Source organism: Labrus bergylta, chromosome 7 (genome assembly GCF_963930695.1).
Source record: "Labrus bergylta chromosome 7, fLabBer1.1, whole genome shotgun sequence".
Taxonomy (NCBI): domain Eukaryota; kingdom Metazoa; phylum Chordata; class Actinopteri; order Labriformes; family Labridae; genus Labrus; species Labrus bergylta.
The window spans coordinates 11,014,655-11,033,445 of NC_089201.1; the positions used below are offsets into that span (position 1 = coordinate 11,014,655).

Consider the following 18,791-nt stretch of genomic DNA (forward strand, 5'->3'; position numbering starts at 1 on the left):
TATCCATGAACGATTTGTCCATTACAGTATCTGTCAGTGGAGAAGGAAGTATTTAAAGACTCAGATTAACACCATACTGTGATAAAGAAAAACCCTACATAAAAAAAACTCCTTACCAAGGTTTTCATTAACATTGTCTAAAAATGAGGTGTGCTCATTTATATAGCCTTTGACGCTTTTTATTTTCACTCATACCACTGAATTTATGTGTAAAAGTAAATTAATTCTACAAATATGTTATGTTAGCATTATTAAATAAGCAGGCAGTGTTTATCACACAATTTTAATTTATGTCAGCCTGTTCATGGGAGTCAGGATTATGAGTTGTTGCTTTTTACTCACAGAGGCTGTAGTTCAAGAAGACCATGTTGTTACATAGCTCATTTCAGCTCATTTTTTTAGTAAATAGCCAATTTACAAAAAAAAGCTTTAGGCATGGATGGAAGGTATATCTTAAGTGTTTAACTTTGTCAATACCTTACACCTCTCCAGATCTACCGAATTAGATTACCGAAACAGTAGTCACTAAACTAATATGAATGACTATGGCTACATCCTCTTCGTATATATAATCTATGGTTAAAAAGAGTTCTCACACACACTGGGAGTTATAGCATAACCTTGTCAACTTTAATATTAACCATGTACAGTTAGAGATAGAACATATAATAAAACAAAGAAAAGAAGCAGAAAACAGTGTACATATAAAAAGAAACTATTACAAAAAAAAAAAAAAAATCACCCAAACTGCTGTCTATGTGTGTGTTATTCGAGGGTGAATGGTTCACAATAGTTTAAAAGAAAAAAAATCAGTCACTGCTTTTTTTAAAATTTATTGTAGGACCAATACTTCCCTTTGGACCCAAAGATTAAATATCGCACAACTGAGCGGTCCTGAGAAGTTGTACTCATCGGCATAGATGTAGGGTTTTATATGCGTGTGTATCAATCAGTGGAAATGTATCCGTAGATTCTTAAGACATGTTTTACAAAACAGGTTCTCTTTTTCCTGGCATATAATCGGAGCAAAAAGAGAATAAACAAAACGAGAAAAAAAGGCCACCAAGTAGCCTCCAGTATGTACACAATATATGCATTTCCATACAGGTAATATTTGATGTGCTGACAGTACAGGTGTGTCCCTTTAAGATTTTGCTTCAAATGCAGGCCACCTAAAAAGCTATACCAAAATAACAGATTAATCTAGGAGTTCTTTAGGAAAACTACACAGGATATAAGGAGTCATTCTTTAACCATACACAAAGTAGTGTTTATATCATTATAATCATATGAAAATAAAACATACATCTCTGGGAAATGTATAGTAAAGGTTAGAACACGTCACAGCTCTCTGACTCTGGACTTCACATATTCTGAGAAGAGCAGAGGGGTGTTATGTTGTTCTGTGTGGAAGCATTTATGTCTAAAGTGAAGTCCGAGTCAAAGCTATGGCTGAATTGGCAAACTTTTCCCAACAGTTGTCTTTTCTGGCAGGAACAGAGGGTTAAAGGAGCATTTCAGCTTTTTGATAATTAATCCCCTCTGGCTGGGATATTCTCACAGGAAGCTGGACATCAAGGTTCAGATCGATGACAACATCCATCACTTACATCACAATAAAAAAAAAAAACATCTCTGTAAATCACTGATACCTGCAAGTTGCACACACCAAAGACACTTTTGCATATCGTCATATATTCAAATAGGGAACACACTGCAGTGGTTAAATTCTGGCTGCTGTGACAACACTTAAGAGTTCTATCTTTCCATAATCCTGTCTGTTTCTGATCACACAGTATCTTCACCTCAAACACAGCATGTATAAAACAACACCTGCTCTTACATTTACAACCCACACCTGCCACTGCACTGGGGCACTATCTTATCTAAAGCCCGGTCACACCATCACTTCAAATGGCAGATTTTATTACATGGATTTTTTTTATTCTTGCAGGAGCCTTTCATTTTATTTATGTTTAGCTTTGAAGCACACAATTCTGCGTAAGAGCAAGCCATCTTAAGGACACTGGCCATTCAGGGAACACAAGTCAAAATCAGAGGAAGCTTTTTTTTTGTAGCTAGTCTGCTTTGTTCTCCTCTGTTGTAGTGTCAGAACTCTTTAGGAGTTATGACACTCAACTTTTAATCGTATTTAAGGCGTTTGCCGGGTAGAAATATTGTTCCATTAGCAAACTTATTACTGACCAAATATCAAGTATGTGTTTGCAATCCAGAGAAAGAAGTGCAGTTAGAAAAGCTACTCTGACTTTACATAGCTCGCATGATCCCGTCTGGCTAGCATGTCGGCAGTTAGCTGGCTGCACATCACAAAGCATTTATAAGATTAGTTCAATGTGCCATTTGTTAAGAGTGAGGGGGGGGGGGGCTTTGCTTCTGAATTCTGCCTCCTCAACTGTTACACGATTCAATTCTCTTTACTCACATACGCTCACCATTCTCTTCTTGCACTCTCAGTGACGTCTGAATGACCGAGTGTTTAATGTGTGTACACTTGTGTTACATTTCTGTAAAACAGTTAAAGAAAGAAAAAAAAAAGAGCGTCGAGGAGAGGGATAGTACGTCTAGCTGCAGATCTATTGACTATGTAGAGAACATACAATTACTACTACATGTGTACAAATGGCTTTTCACGGTCCCTGCCATACTGTAGCTCAGAGGAACTCGAGCTTCTCCTCTTTGTCAGGAAATATAGGAAAATAGAATTTCACAAAAACATGCATTCCCCATGGAAAGAAAAGGTTTCAACAGATGTAGAGAGATGTGCATGTGGGCCTTCGCATGTTTGTATCTGTGTGTTTGTAATGATGTCCATGTCATACGTGGTGCGTGTTGAATGTATCTCAGAGTCGTGTGTGCTGATGCGGGTGTATGTTAGGAGGGCCACAGTACATGTGAACTTCAGAGGGGATGAAGAAAAATCGAGCTGATGTAAAACGTCTTCTGTTCCTCTTCAAAAGATTTTTCCTTTCTTCTTGTTCTTCTCCATCGTCCTGTGTGAGAGACAGTAAGAGGGAAACCATTACTTAAATATCTTTGTACAACCAAAATACAAACAAAGGCACTCAGAAGTATACTCCAAAATCCCAATGTCCTCAGTTGTTACACTGATAATTCAGTTTCTCGTGTTTCTGAGATTTCTGCCAAGACCCTCGACAACTATACACTTTAAACACCTTCATTTTGTACACCCAAGGGTGCTGTTGCTGCCTTGTCTGGTGTAGTCAGTAGCTTATGATGGTATATACTGACTTTATTTTAAACGTTTAATACATAAAGCTCTGGATCTGGCTTTATTCAGCTTAATTAGTGCACTGACTTTGAGGGTTCTATCAAATAGTGTCATTGTATTACCCATATTTGGATGTTAAGCAGGAACTGGATGCAGGGTTAAACATGAGGTCCCTTTCATTTCTCTTCAAAGCATAGACTGTAAATATTAATGGATGAAGCCTGAGTGACGTCAGCCGTCTCTTACTGGAAATCCTGTCTCAGCCTAACTTTCAGTCAACCTAACGATGCTGAGAGCCAAAGCTGAGGACGGTTTTAAACCCAACGACAAACCGTTGCATAACAAAACCTGTCAATCATGTCAGCTACGCGCCTAACAATGGATAACACGTATCGTTCAAAATCAAAACGGAGCCGTTTAAAAGAAATTCACCCCCGTACACTGTTTGCCCTTGATGACAATAACTAATCAGACCTATTTCTTTTTTTTTGTACCAGGCTGTAAACATGTTAATTTCGGCTGTGAAAACGGCTTTTTTTTGCCAGTCATGTGTACGTGACTTCCGGTGTTCCTGGAGTCAGCCTCAAGCGGACACTCGACAAACTGCAGGATTTTGAACTTCTGCATTGGCTTCATTTTTCAAGACTGGAGGTTGTCGCTTGGTTCAAAGCTGCTCAGTGGCATTTGAAGTCAATGGGGTTGGAGGAAGTTGTCTGGTTATAGGCCTTGATTAATTACACTAATATCTCTTTTAAAACTATCTGCTTTTCAAACTTTGGCTCAGAAAAAAAAAAAAACGAGAAAAAAAGGCCACCAAGTAGCCTCCAGTATGTACACAATATATGCATTTCCATACAGGTAATATTTGATGTGCCGACAGTACAGGTGTGTCCCGATACAGATGCACCATGCCGAGGACAATAACTCTGGAGTCAGCTCTTTTTTGTACAACATGAAGACATTTTGTTGCAAAATATGTCAGATTGTACTTTTGGAAGTGGGATGCTGATGTACCATTTAATAAAGTATCCACAGATAAACAGACATCTCTTTCAATGCAAATAGAAGAGGAAAGGTCTTTTAAGGCTAATGTGCATCATGTGATGAACCAGATGTAGTAAGGTGCTATTTTAGAATATACTATTTTCCTGTAACTGCATCACTCCGCCTGTAATTAACAGACTGCAGACTAAACTAATCAGCAAAAGATCAGTTAAACAGTCAGCTGTTTGAAGTGGTACTGACTTGGAGGCATCGAGTTTCTGCTGCTCGAGGATTCTCTGCTGAGCCTCCCAGTTGGCCTTCTCGTCCTCGTAAACTCGCCTCTTCTCCTCTAGCTCTTTGTACTGTGCCTCCAGGTTTCTTTTCATCATTTCGTGGCGTCTTTCCAGCTGAGGGTCACAAATCCGTAGATTAATACTCAATCAAACAAAGACAGGCAACTTGTATGAGCACACATTCCCCCCTCTTATCTTAAATGTTCCTTTTTGTATCTCACACTGATGAAATGAGAGTTTTTTAAAAAGTCAGGACTTGCTTTATTTTCCTCCCTCTGTCACAAAATAACAAAAACAACAGCTCTTCATTCACCTTCATTGTATATTTGTGATCTTAATAGCATCTCTATTTTTTGCCCAGTCATAATCTAATTGTATTTATGACACAAAGACAATGAATGAACCCACCTCAGCCTCCGAGTCCTTCAGTTTCTGCTTCTTCTCCTTCACCTTCATTTCAAAGACTTGCTCCATTTCAGCCTCCATCTTCTTCATCTTTGTGACATGATCCCCACGCTCCTCCTCCATCTGTGCCAGGGGACTCCTGTTGACCACAGCAAAGGATCAGGATAATCGTAACTGTCATTTCTAATGTTACCTTTAAGAATTCAATGGAAATAGAAACCGGATGTGCTGTAAGAATATCATTAACTTTTCATTCAAGCTTAAGGTTGCCAGGTATAAAGAAAAGGACATGTTGTGGCAGCAAGCTGCAAGACACAACATAACTCCATGGTCTTTTTATTTTGAAGTCTTACTTTGTGAGCTGTCCCTTGGTCTTTGTTGTGTCCACTCCGTTACAGGTGACGGCAGCCAGTTTTTTACTGCGATAGTTCTCGTAGTGTACATTATTGGTGACGTCTTTCAGGTCCTGCATATGAGTCCTATGGGAGGTGAAAAAAAGATAAACAAATAAAGTAAGCTAGAAAGAAGAAGAGTGCAATATCATCGAGAGAAGCAGAAACATACATTCAGCCTATTATTTGAGCTATTGAACTTCAGGGACTTGAGGGAGGGTCGCCGGTTCAAGTCCCGGTGCGGACCAAATATGGAAGTTGGTCTGATAGCTGGAGAGGTGCCAGATCACTTCCTGAGCACTGCCGAGGTGCCCTTGAGCAAGACACCAAACCCCCTCCCCACCATCAGCTCAGGAACGCCCGCTGCGGGCAGCTCCATCACTCTGACATCTCTCCATTAGTGCATGTCCATAGGATCATGTTTGTGCATGTGTGTGTTGCATGACTTAGAGTGTAAAAACAGTATTTCCCCTTGTGGGATCAATAAAGTAAGTCTTAATCTTAATAAACATGACATTTCTAATTAAAATCCTGACTTTTACATTTGAGCTGATGTAAGGTTAGTTCCTGTTATGTTAAGGGGAAATGATATATGAAGGGCTGTGCCATCACCATTCCAGGATTAACTAATGACATTTTGTTTAACTTCCTGGGATTCTTACTGATTTTTGTTCAGTTTTTTTTTTGTTCGTTTACAGCTGTGTGTATATGTTGGCAAAGATAAATAACATAAAAATAATACATATACATACATGTATACACACACACATATATATATATATATATATATATAGTATAAATTAACTCTATCGTAAAGAACTCGGGATAGGGGCACCAGATAGCGTAGTGGTCATGGAGGATGGCTGTAGCTCAGTCTGTAGGGACCAGAGGATGAAGTCCGGTTCACATCCCTGTGCGGATCAAAAATATGGGAGTCGGTCTGGTAGCTGGAGAGGTGACAGGTCACTTTCTGAATACTGCTGAGATGCCATTGAGCAAGGCACTGAACCCCCAACAGCTGAGGCGCGCTCCCTGCATAGCAGTGTGTCGCAGCCTCACTCTGACATCTCTTCACTAATGCAAGTCCACAGGTCCTGTTTGTGCACGTGTGTATTTGGGGCCTATGTGTGTGAGAAGCATGCTTTTAAAATAACAGAGTGTAAACCAGAATTTCCCCTAAGGGATTAATAAAGTATGTAAAATAAAAAATAAAAATGCCATGCGTCCCATGTACTGTACAGAGACATTGCAGCGACCATGCGTTTGAATCTGACCTCCACCCTTTGCTGCATGTCGTCCCCTTCACTCTCCTCCCAACATTTCCTGTCTCTCTTCAGCTGTCCTATCCAATAAAAAGGCTTAAAAAGCCCCAAAATAATATCTTAAAAAAAAAAAAAAAAAAAAGTACTTGGGATAAAGCAAGAATATACAAATAAGGGGGGGGGGGGTTCAGGGCGGGGATTTGTGTGTGTTATTTGTGTCCCATGTGGTACATTTCCCACACTTTCTCAGTCCACATACAGTACTAGATGTTAGAGGGTGTTAGCCATTTTACTTCAGTTTAATGTAGATTTGGACGTGTGGATCCCTGGATGGGAAGCTGCTACCTCTGTAATGGCTTATGGGATCCAAACAAAAAGGTAAAAAAATAGATGTATACATTTGATGGATGTCAGTTATCACTACAAATGAACTTATATATATATGAAACTTGCTACATTAGCATCTCATGAAATGCAGCCTAAGGGACCATAAGATTTTTTTTAGTGGCCTCTCTCTATAAGGTTGGGCAAGAATACCTAAAACTAAAAAAAAAAAAAAAGAATACGAATGAAGATGCATCATGAGATCATGTGTAGAGAATGAATGTTGACTAAACTGTTGTGTCTCACCTGATCAGCATGTTGCGCAGCACAGTGAAATCGCAGTGTTCCCCATTCTCCACTGACACACACAGGAAGAGAGAGAGGGACAGAGAGGGAGGGAGAGGGACACACAGATCAAAGTTAATACAACCGACACTTCTCACAGGAGTGATCACAGTTATCATATATGGTTTTAAAGGGAAACTGAGCTACACTTTCATTACAAGCACTATTATCATTTTGCAAATACAGTCCTTTAGTTGTCAATCAAGTGAAATAGAATCAGATTTAACGGGTCATAACTGTCCCTGCCTGCAGGGGTTTGTTTCTGGCTATTTGGTTACATTAAGAGACAGTCAATATGTTACTGTGTTTCATGTGAGTAAGGTCAGCAAAATATGTCGGTTATTTACACGATAAACAAATACAATGTAATGATGTAGAAAAAGTGCAAGTAAAACAACAGCAGATTCAAATGAACGTCATTAATAACACATATTACAGTATGTCAAGTTCAAGCATTCATCAGTTCAAACAGATGGAGTACACTGACAAACAGACAGTGTGAATGTTTTAAGTGCTATGATATAATATCAGTAGTAGTAGTAGTAGTAGCACATGGACAGAAAACAAAAAGACAGAGAAACATCAGGTCATGACACGGGGTTGTTCTAACACAACAATATGGCTTTCATTGTGATTTTCATCACGTTGGCTTTCCTACCAAAAAACTAGGTTTTGGAGCATTTCTCCATCTTTAATCCCAAACTGTGGCAATTCAGAAGTCTACTGTGCAGTGAAACGCTTCCTTTGCACACCACTGAATACAAAACAGCTGAGGTGGAACAAAAAACTAAATGCCAGGTGAGCACAAACTTGTAAATAAATGAAAAAAGTAACGTGTATTTGAAATATGACTTTCCTATATCACCTGATTAAAGTGGTGTCAATAGAGTCTGACATTTTCCCAACTCAATTCCCTGGTTAGGTTTTGGAATTTTAAATCAACTTCACTTACAAAGCTGGGAATAGTTTAGCTGATGTTCGGTTGCATTAACTTGGTTTGTGCACACTCATTTGGTCTTAATCAGATCAGACCCTGAGCGCACGATTGTAGAATCTTAAAAGCTCCTATCTGAGTACAGCCTTTCTCTGTTGGCCCTCACAGACACTATATTGTTCAAACAAACAACAGAACACATTTTATAACATGGGACAGTTAGAGGATTACAGTTATTTATGTCAACAAAAAAAGACATGGGTTAAATATTTAGGATTCTGGAAAAGGACTGCAGATAAACTGCTGCTCAGGATGTTTGTGATGGATCTTCAGCCTCGTCCTCTTCATCAAATTCGCCGCTCCTTATTGGTTAACCTCCACCCCACTGGCAGTCAAACATCATCATCAGGGGAGCGAATGAGGAGGACACCTTACCATTGATGAAACTTAAGCAGCCCCGTCCCTGTGCCTCCAAAACCAGCCATTGACCTCCTGGCTCTTCTAGAGGAGGGAGTTCTGACGGAGGGGAGGGGTACGGTTTTTCAGTTACTGTCTGCGCCCAGCGAGGGGGGGGGGGGCCTAAATCTGGGTCTGGAGCAGCTGGGTTTATTATGCCTTAGACTTGGCCCGGTTTCGAGCCTAGAATCGGCCTATGTTTGGTCCAGATTCAGCCCAGATTTGGCCCGGATCAACACCATAACCTGCATGTGTCCAAGCTGACTGGCTTGTTGAGGGAGTGTGGTGGTTGGTGGGGGGGGGGGGAGGGGGTGTTTTATGGGGGTCTGTGCATGACCAGCCAGGGGGACAAGTCTTTATGAGGGAATAAGTGGAGGAGCTATGTTGGGTAAAGGGTCATAGGTGTAAAAAAAGAAGAAGCTTTTAACCAATAGATTCTTATTTGTTGATAATTGGCAGAAAACACCTGATTTAAACTCCAGGTTACTTTCCAATCGAATCATTTTAGTTTCTTCATTCCTCAATCACAGACCTTTATGAATCAATGTTTCATGGTCCATCAGGTGTTTTGAGCCTGAGTGCTTGATCTATTAGCAGAGTGTATTAAGGCCATGATAATGAACTACATTGGTGTAATGAATTGAAAGCACATAGCTGTTTATTTGAAACATGCAGAAGTGTGTGTGTGTGTGTGCGCGCAGGACGTTTTGCAAACAGCGTATTTCAGTGTTAAAAGTCTTAAAGTTCAAGTAAGCTAATGAGTGAGAAATCATGATACCAAGCCACACGCTTCCTTGATGACTTGAATTAAGCGGCTACATGCTTATCTGCCATTAACTGCTAATGAACCTATATTGGACCTATAAGCAATGCATTAGGATGGTGGATCCCAGTCCTTGGTCCAGTGATAGAACAAGGCCTGCACACCGTTTCCATCCTGCACCACACGATTGACTCAACTCAAAGTGTGAGGCGCTCAATCATGTCATGCAGCGGGGCAGTTTTTAAAGAGTATTTCTGCATGTGATACCATTGGAGCAAAGAAGGGAACCACAGTGTTAGAGTGATGTGTTTTATTTAGCAGAATGTAGCTTCAGCACCAAACAGCCTCTAGTTTTCTCCATGACTATTCACAGAATCAGACCTGGGACTAAAAAAAGTACAGAACTTTAGAGTGCAAGGGTGTAAATTTGTAACTTTGAGATATGTTGTCGATTAAATTGCAGTTTTTTTTTGCCGTTTATAACAACTCTGGTCTTATTACAGTTCTTTGGACTTATTCTGTTGAGTCAATCCTAATTTAGCTTTTTAAGGTACTGTGAAATATCAATGAAAACATGAACAGACAACAATCTACATCATATCACCAAATAATAGTCAAAGGTAACAAAATAACACCCAAGTTGTAATAAATGTTCGTTACTCTTCAAAACATTTAGTAAGGTTTTGAGCAGTTGTCCTGACGACTGCTACATTTAGGCATAAGAACAACAGAATATGACATATTCATGTTCAACCTTGTAGATAAAAGGCCTTGACCCCACATTGTAACAGTAGCATACATCATGATGTCTGACAACGAAAGTGTGGTAGAGTTTGACAGATTCATTTGAAAAGTCAAACGATTTACAATTATAAAATATCTTTTCGAGATTGTGACTTAACAGTCTTGACTCCTTGCATTTTGGGAGATACAATCCCAACCCCTGGGCAGTTAAGCAATGTCTAAAAAATGCATGGAAATTGCTGATCTGCCCAGAGGTCAGGATTGTGGTCATCCCCTTGACGCTTTGAGGAGCCAGAAGTGACCAGGGTGGACATGCAAAGCTATGTCGACAGGTCTCTCTGTAGGGTTGCTTCTTGCTGTTAATATTAGTAATAACTCATAGATTAATACTTTTGATTGACCTCTCCAATTTGCAACTCGTTGAGTTTTCCCCTGCTGGCCATTAGAAAGAATGCAGGTTTAAAGCAATTTCAAATTTGGTCAACATTTGAAACAAATAGCAAATCAACTTCATACCATTCAGTCCATTCTATCATCTACCGGTAATTTTACTCCTCAAAGACTTCTAAAAAACCTTAACTAATGTACTTTGGTGGCCAAAGACTTGTCTGTTTTTAAGTTGTCATCTAAATAAATACTATTGAATTTGTATCTGTGATAAAGAAATCAACAACAAAAACATGGAGAGTCTCATTCGTCATGATGTATGCTAGGTGTTAACGAGGAGCACTGGGGCCAACAATCTACTGAGAACACAAACATGAGTTTGGTCCTTATTCAATTTCAATGAACTCCTCACGTTTCAATAAGTCCATCTGGTTATTTCTTTTCAAATGTTTTCGAATGTATTTAGCTTTCATCCCAAGTCTGATTAGAGCATTGGTTTGACCATCAGCCTAATGATGAGACAGAACAGCAACAGAAAAGTGGAGGGAAAGGAGAGCTGGAGAGTTTTGGGGAACACTTTGAAGGAGGAGGAGCAGAAGGGGTCGGGGAGATGAGCTTGAAATAAAGTGAAAGATGGTTTTGTTTACCAAAAATGCCCTCTGTCAGTCATGGAAAAGAATAGACAAAGAAAAAAAAAAGAAAAAAGAGAAAGAGAAAAAGAAAGAATGAAAAGTGAAAGACTGATAAACGGTCAACCACAGAACAACAAAAGGTATATTATTTTATATATAAAGATAAATACAGTATTTCATCTTTCATCTGGGTTTAAAACACAGGAACACTAAGACACCAGGAGAAGAGACAACAGTGCATTGTGGCTTATGGTGAAGCTTGTTGGTGACGTCTGTTTGGTCTGACTGTACTGGCTGAGATACTGGTCTAAAGTGCATGGTGTAGATGCCTTTAGAGCATATCCAGCTCCAACTGTGCTGCTTAAACGATGCAGAATCATGGTGCATGGTGTGTAAGCCTCTCTCTATTATTCACAGGGTTGTTTTGAGGCCCTTAAAATTCCAACAAATCTACAGTTCCTAATACAAACTAATGGCATTGCTGTTGATATTGCAGATTTGGCAAGCTGGAGATGTACTTTTTTTCCCGCTATGGCAGTGGATCTGCTCATTTGTGAACTAAAAGCCTGCAAGAAGACAATCCAAGGCAGCAGCAGAAATCCACCAAGATTCCTCGAGGTGAAGCAGGTATGGGAGAAGATAGCGATGATCGCGGCCTCATATTCTTGCAGCAGCAAAAGTGTCAAAAGTGATAGAAAGACATCCAAAGATCGTATGTATGTAAACTAATTGAGAGCGTACCTTCAAATAGCATGAAAACTTTGTGATACTGACTTTGGAACAGGTTTTAGTCGGTCAAGAGTGCAATCCCTTTCTGATGCCTCAAGACAGTGATGCACCTGACCACACCTCACCATAAAACCATAACCATGGGTGCACTGATTGGTATATGTGTTTCTTACCCTACACCCTTACCCCCTTTTCCAGAATCCCTATCAGGGTCAAGACGAACACTACAAAAAGGACTCTGTGCATGTAAGCATGTTTGTGTGGAGGAGAAGATGGAAAGGTGTGTATGTAAGAACTGCCAGATAATTCATACTTATCAGATATAATCAAATGCAGAGATTCTCTCTGTATCTCTCTCTCTCTCTCTCTCTGTATCTTTCTGTAACACAGATCTGATTAAAGTATCTAAATGCGAACATCCTCCAGTGTCACAAGTCGTTTTGCAATTCAAAGACCACAATTTGAATAATGCTTACGTATGGATTGGTCCTTGGCAAGACACCACACCATAAATTGCTTAAAATGCATCATTGTGTGAATGAACTACATTAGATACTGATCGGTATGCTTGAACCTTGTTACTTTGTACTTTTTTTTTATCCACCATAATTAGAGGAATATATTCCAGCTAGGGTATAGAGCGGAAGGATTGCAGTGAATGGAAGCAGAGGATGCAGCTGCACGTGTGCGCTGCATCCTGGAACATGTACTGTAGACACTGCTGGCACAGCTCTGTGAGAAGTAAATCTCAGCTTTCTTTTCATTACTTGATCTTCTGCATTTACCAACACACCTCTTGCGTTTACCATCAACATCGATTGGACATTCACATAACATATTATGACAGTGAAGCTAACAAGACAAAGATGGCTTTCTTGGCAGAGTTGAACTGTGTTTCAATACAGAAGGCGCCAAGCTTTGTTAAATTACTAAAACTGTTGCAATAAGTCGGGATCTGAATTTCCATGGAAGGCCTTTAACTGTGATGAACAAAAACCACTTCAAACAGACTTTTGTTGAAATTTAAATCAATATTTCCTGATTAACTTCTTGGATCAAACGTGTCTAATGACCAAAAAATGATAGCTCATAGAAAACTGACATACTCATTTTGACACGTCATTGTATTATCTGGAAGTTAGTACTGTACATGGATACAGAGGGTCATCATGGAAAACATGCATTATGTTTCACACACTTCAGAAAAATCCAGTTTCATTCATCATGGTAGAGATAAAATTGACAGGACATTCTCAAACACAGAGACAACTTTCATGAGCCTCTCTCTTATCTGTTATTCTCTGACTTTTTTGACCTACAAAGACCTACAAACCTACAGACCTACTGTGGACTTTGAACAAAAATAAACAAGTTGTTTGATATTTAAAAGTATGCACATTTCAAATCTGGGGTCCTGTCTTTCAATTTGGCCACAAAATAGAAGCCCTTCCCTTCCTGTCTGGAAGTGAACTTGAGTGAACCTACCTTCTGCCACGCCCCACGGGTACTGGCGACCTCGGACCTTCTTGCCGTTTACCTCGATTACCACGTTGCTGCCGACCACTGCCAGAGGCATCTTCTCCTTGAGTGGAAAGGCAAAAAAACTTGATTGTCAATGACCTGCTTCCAAAAGTGATAGAACAAAAATGTGTCCATGCACATCTCAACTATAACTAGTGCTACAAGATTGGGTATTACTCGCAGGGCTAACTGTCAATCAGCCAACTAGATATGTTGGTTGGTTGCCACTAAGAAACATCACACTATAAAAAAATGCTGCTGTGACCTTGCCTTTAACAAAAAGCTTGTCTATAAAGCCCACGATCGGTTATGTAATCAGACTACCAGGCAAGGGCTGCGAGGGATAGAGGCAGCTGCAGGGGTGTCTGCTTCTCTTTATGTATCTGTCTTTGCCGTCCTTAAACTGAGTTTAACATAACTCATGAGACTGTGTGGTCTGTTACCTTGATCTTTCGGATGAGCTTGTTGTCTTCGTCGTCCTCTGTGTCTGGGAACTCATAAATCTTTATTTTGTGTTCTTGAATCTCTTTCATTATCTGAGGAAGGGAGAAAAGATTCAGAATAAAAGGTAGTACGTTTACTGCTTGAGACCATAGTTGTTAAAAACCTTTTTTCTCTCTTAGGTTTCCATCAAAGTACACTTTATAAAGGTTTTTTATACATAAGATTAATAGAAGCATGCTGACAAAGCAAGCACTTGCTGATAGCTTAAAACTTAATAACTCCTCTCATTCAGATTATGATTTCTTATGACTTAAACACCAGGGTAGTTTATTGCAAAAAGACAAACTTGAGGCTTCAAAAGTCAAGTCGACAAACACATGGGGATGTCAGGGTAGCTATGTACATTCCTTATGTGCAGATTCTGCTTAATACATCATGTATAATATATTCTGTTTGCAGTAGGGAATGTAATATACAAGTTTCATTATTGAATTGTTTATTAGTTCGTCCTCCTGTGAAGTTGAACACACACAAGTACATACCTGTTTTTTAAAAAGCTGACACTCCTCTGGGGTCAGAGTGTCGGCTTTGGCAATAAGGGGGATGACATTGACTTTGTCATGGAGTCTCTTCATAAACTCGATGTCCAGCGGCTTCAATCTGGAGGACAGACAAACAGAAACATGTAAAAAAAACTAATAGCAACTGCATTTTTTAAAATGCAATAAAATGAAACAAATAGTTAAAACAAATCCAGCTGATGGGGTGGCTTTTACTCAAAGGGTTGATTCTTTTTTAGAGCCACACTGCTCAACTTAACCCAGTCAATTAACAAGTTATTAAAGCTAGTTCAGAAAACTGATGAAAAATCCTAAACAGTCTTTTTAGATGAATGACTTCATTCCATTTGGGTGATCAGTGGTGCTGAGCATGGGGACACTTCCTGTGAGGGAAGAATGAATTTACAAGAATACGTCCAAGGAAAATGCCTCAGTGCAAGGCTTTTCAAAGTAAAAGTAGTGGAGCGGGTCACCAGCAGAGGGCCAACTAAAACCACAGTCTTTGACTTGTAGCCCACAGCAGGGACACAAGGAAGCCAGCATGTGTGACTGAGTTTTTTGTCTTATGTGTTGCTTTCTTTGGGTGACAACTGATGGTTTTGTCTTGCTGGGCCGATGAGGGATTGTCTTTGTAATCCTCCTGTAGTCTCTCTGTCTCTGCCTGAATGACCAGATACACTCACATTGTTTTGTGTGGCCTCTGGTTGGAGGCAGTCCGTGGATGTGGGCAGTGTATGTGGAAAGTGAGTATGTACTGCATAATGAGAGGACATTATGTAAAAACACCACAGTACATTACTAAATCCAGTTTCCCCATATGTTTTCTTTTCTCTTTCTTTTGGTACATTCAAATCATGCTGTGAAATGTGTTGACAGGGTGTGTGATGAGTGTTAGTAAAGGGGATGTTAAGGTACTCAACCCAGGAATGCAAAATGACAAAGAGGGTCAACTAAACAGCTGTAAAATGACTCACTAGCTCACAGAGGGAAATAGAGACTGAGCGTTTGTGTGACAGGGTCCTGTTGATGTGTGACACACCATCAGTCCTGAAGTGGACGTGGTCCCAGATAAAGCACGAGTCAGAATGTCTGCCGTAGGCTAGGGGAGACTTGATGGTTGCAGCAGATACTGACTGTTAAGGCCCTTCTGTGATCAAAAAATGTTTGTCCTCATTGCTGGATTTTTTTATTATTATAAAACGTTAAGGACTAGGCTGGAAACATGAGCATGCAGTATTTTTTCTTAACATGTACAGTTTATGGGATTTCATATTTTACAGCCACATGCCAGGAAGTTTAGGAAGCAGCTGTCTGTTTAGTTAAAGTAGCATGCCTGCAGGAGTCTTGACAACTTTAGCAACTAATTCAAACTGAAAACGTCAGATAACCTTAATGTTTCCTCCCCTGCCAGTATAATTGACTATTTGAGCCGCAGCCAGTTTAAACAGAGAGATGGTCGGTTAGTCTTGATCTTCTGCTTTCACTCAATGAGCCTACTCAAATGATGTAAATCTAGTAAACAAAACAACGCATTAATGCCTCTTTTAATCCAGTAATGGAGTTTTTTTTGCTAGTGATAAATTATCTTGTTATACTGAGAAATCTGCAAACCTTTTGTCTTAGAGATATTGAGACAATTTAGCCAGCTTTTATGAGAAAATGAGCTTTGTTATCTCCAATAATCACATTATAAAATAGTCAGAGGTTCAGCTGATTACAGTTCATGTACTGACAGAAAGATCAGCATAAGCATCAAATTCAAATACTTCGAAAAAGTAACTACATAAAAGATTATCAAGTCATTTTCTGTCTCATGGTGTGTTACTATTCTGCTTGCTGAATAATAAGGATTAAAGGGCTTTCACACTTGCAGAAATCTCCTGAGAAGCTTCTGATACTTCCAGGAGGAGTCGTATGTGTGAACACAAACAGCCACATTCTTTACTCAGACATACCATGAAGTTTCTCCTACCAGACACCTAGCATTTTTTTTCCACAACAAGTCTGAGTGAGCTAATGTGAAAACGCAGCAGGATATTATCCGGAGAATTCCCCCCGAGCCAATGGTAGGAGGTGGTGACTTTTATATCTTATAAAGATATTCTTATTATAGCTTTGAACAGCAGACTCTGTTGCTTCGTCTGCTACTTCCACATTGTTTTTTTATTTTTTATTATGTCTGGCTTCAGGAGACCCCCTCCACCCCTCCCCACTGACAGGTATAGTCTGTAGATGCATATGTGAACAGCTAGGTCAGGAGTTTATCCGGAGCAGTCCTCCTGAAATTATCTGGATATTTTCAGGAGTGCATACTGTATGTAAAAACAGCTCATGATACAGAAAGCTACAGTGGAGTTTTTTTTAAATAAGAAAAAGGTTTCCGCTATTAACATCATTATGGGTATGTATTATCTTTTACTGTCTTACAAAGGGGAATAAAAAATAATATTACAAGAGGAGATTGATGAAGACAATCTCAGAGTCCAACTGTCACATTTACAAAAAGCAACATGATTACATACTTAGTGGCTGATGCAGTAAAAGGGTTGCAATTTGATTTAATTATAGACTACTAGCTTGGAATAACCCAAGCATATTTAAAAACAATCTAAATATGATTTGGCTCCATGTCTTTTCAAATGTAGCCTTCACAAATCTGGAGTGGATGGAGTTTTAGCTCAGGCTGGTGCTGCATCTCTATACTGAGAAACAGGGAACGTGGTCCAGAGATGCCAACTGAACACACACACACACTCACACCAACACATGCATCATCTGAGAGACTGCAGGATGAGAGAAGACAGAGTGTGTTTGTCTGAGATGAGAGGCCTGCCTCTATGCGCTGCTCAGCCTCCACTCTGATTGGCTGATTCAATGATGAAGAACAGAACTCTACTGAGCATGAGCAGAAGTGGGTTATATAAGCTTTGTGGGTCACAAAAAACTGGCTGCCACAGACGCACACAAACACACACACACACACACACTTCCTTTTGCTTTAGCTTCAATGTGGATAGGAAGCTGGATGGAAAGGTAGATTTCCTGTCCAAGTAGGGTCCTCTGAGCCCAGGAGAGGTAATGAATGTCGTGCACTGCACTTCAGCTATTCATTGCATCGTTTAGCTAAGCACCCCCATTTGGACCAGTGCAGCAGTGGTTATTGTCTCATAAAAACACCTTTGCATATAAATAGACTTGCAAAAGAAGCATCTTGACCATACGATAGCTTGAGGCCTTGGTAACCATTCAAAGTTGTTATAATCCATGTCTTAATTAAACAATTGATGAAATTATTATTACAATATGGAAAGGGTTTCTTGTAGTGGACAACCAACAGAGAATTACCACACAACCAGACCTCGGCTTTTTAGCACTTTTCACGTTTAGTTTTTTTATCCTTTCCAGTTTAAACCCTTCTCTCAGCAGCATCAGATGTTCCTAATAAAGAAGATCAGTTTGTTCACCTGTTAGCCATCATTGGTTCAAGTATTTCTCAGATTGACATCAACAGAAGGCATATAGTTTCAGCTGAACAGCACTCATCCATATATTTAAATCTGAATTCATGTTCTTTAAGGACTGTCTGTAGCCAGGACAAGCAAACAGCTTAAAATGTATAAAAGGCCATTTCTGATTCAGGTGAATCTAAACGCATCGAGTGAAAATGAAATGAAAACAAACAAAATACAAAATAGAGTTTGTGGTTCCGTGAGAATACTGACACATCCACATCCTGACTTTCTCATGCAGACCTACCCGTGTCCAGATGGTGCAATGAAATAAAGACAGCAGTGGACTCTGTTGTCTGGCATTGATCGGCGGTTCACCCTGGACTCGGCATTAAGGAAGTCCTCGCACTTACTGTCGATGTAATTGATGACAGGCTGCCAACTACAAAAACGGAGAGAAGACAAAAAATGATTTACTTACAGCAAAAATATAATTTATTTTCATTTCATTTCAAGATTTTCATCTGAGTATATTGATATGGGAAACATCCTGAGTGTGTCAGCACTCCTCACCAGTTGCTGTTATCCACTGCATCTCCAAACCCTGGTGTGTCGACAATAGTGAGTGTCAGCTGGACCCCTCCTTCCTTAATCAGAACTTTGGACTGCTCCACCTGAAACACAACAATGCACACCTCAAAACATGTACCTTCATCTGAATCGTCATTGTTTCAGTGGCCTAATCATCTTCTTAAGCTTGAGCAGATTCAACACTGTATGTATAAATACGATACTGAATACAGTTTGGCAACACAAATGTTCCCACACATTGGCCTACATGTTTGACTGTGTGACACTTTCTTCTCCCACTCAGGGCACTGATGATGCACCACTATGCTGTAAGAGCTCCCACACAG

The 18,791-nt window shown here is 39.8% G+C and overlaps 1 protein-coding gene across 2 annotated transcripts in view; it reads right to left on the reverse strand.

Annotated features, from left to right (window-relative positions):
* Positions 1-608: 608 nt before the first annotated feature.
* LOC109998042 (septin-7) overlaps positions 609-18,791 on the reverse strand; it is a 43,815-nt gene continuing 25,632 nt past the window's right edge. For both annotated transcript variants that reach the window (XM_020652755.3, XM_020652754.3), the window contains exons 4-13: positions 18,448-18,548; positions 18,182-18,316; positions 14,408-14,525; positions 13,865-13,957; positions 13,386-13,482; positions 7,217-7,268; positions 5,286-5,411; positions 4,936-5,071; positions 4,496-4,641; positions 609-3,011 (exon numbers count right to left, since the gene is read on the reverse strand). In XM_020652755.3, the coding sequence (XP_020508411.1) occupies positions 2,972-3,011; positions 4,496-4,641; positions 4,936-5,071; positions 5,286-5,411; positions 7,217-7,268; positions 13,386-13,482; positions 13,865-13,957; positions 14,408-14,525; positions 18,182-18,316; positions 18,448-18,548 (1,044 nt within the window). In that variant the 3' untranslated portion in view covers positions 609-2,971. The remainder of the gene's footprint in view (positions 3,012-4,495; positions 4,642-4,935; positions 5,072-5,285; positions 5,412-7,216; positions 7,269-13,385; positions 13,483-13,864; positions 13,958-14,407; positions 14,526-18,181; positions 18,317-18,447; positions 18,549-18,791) is intronic.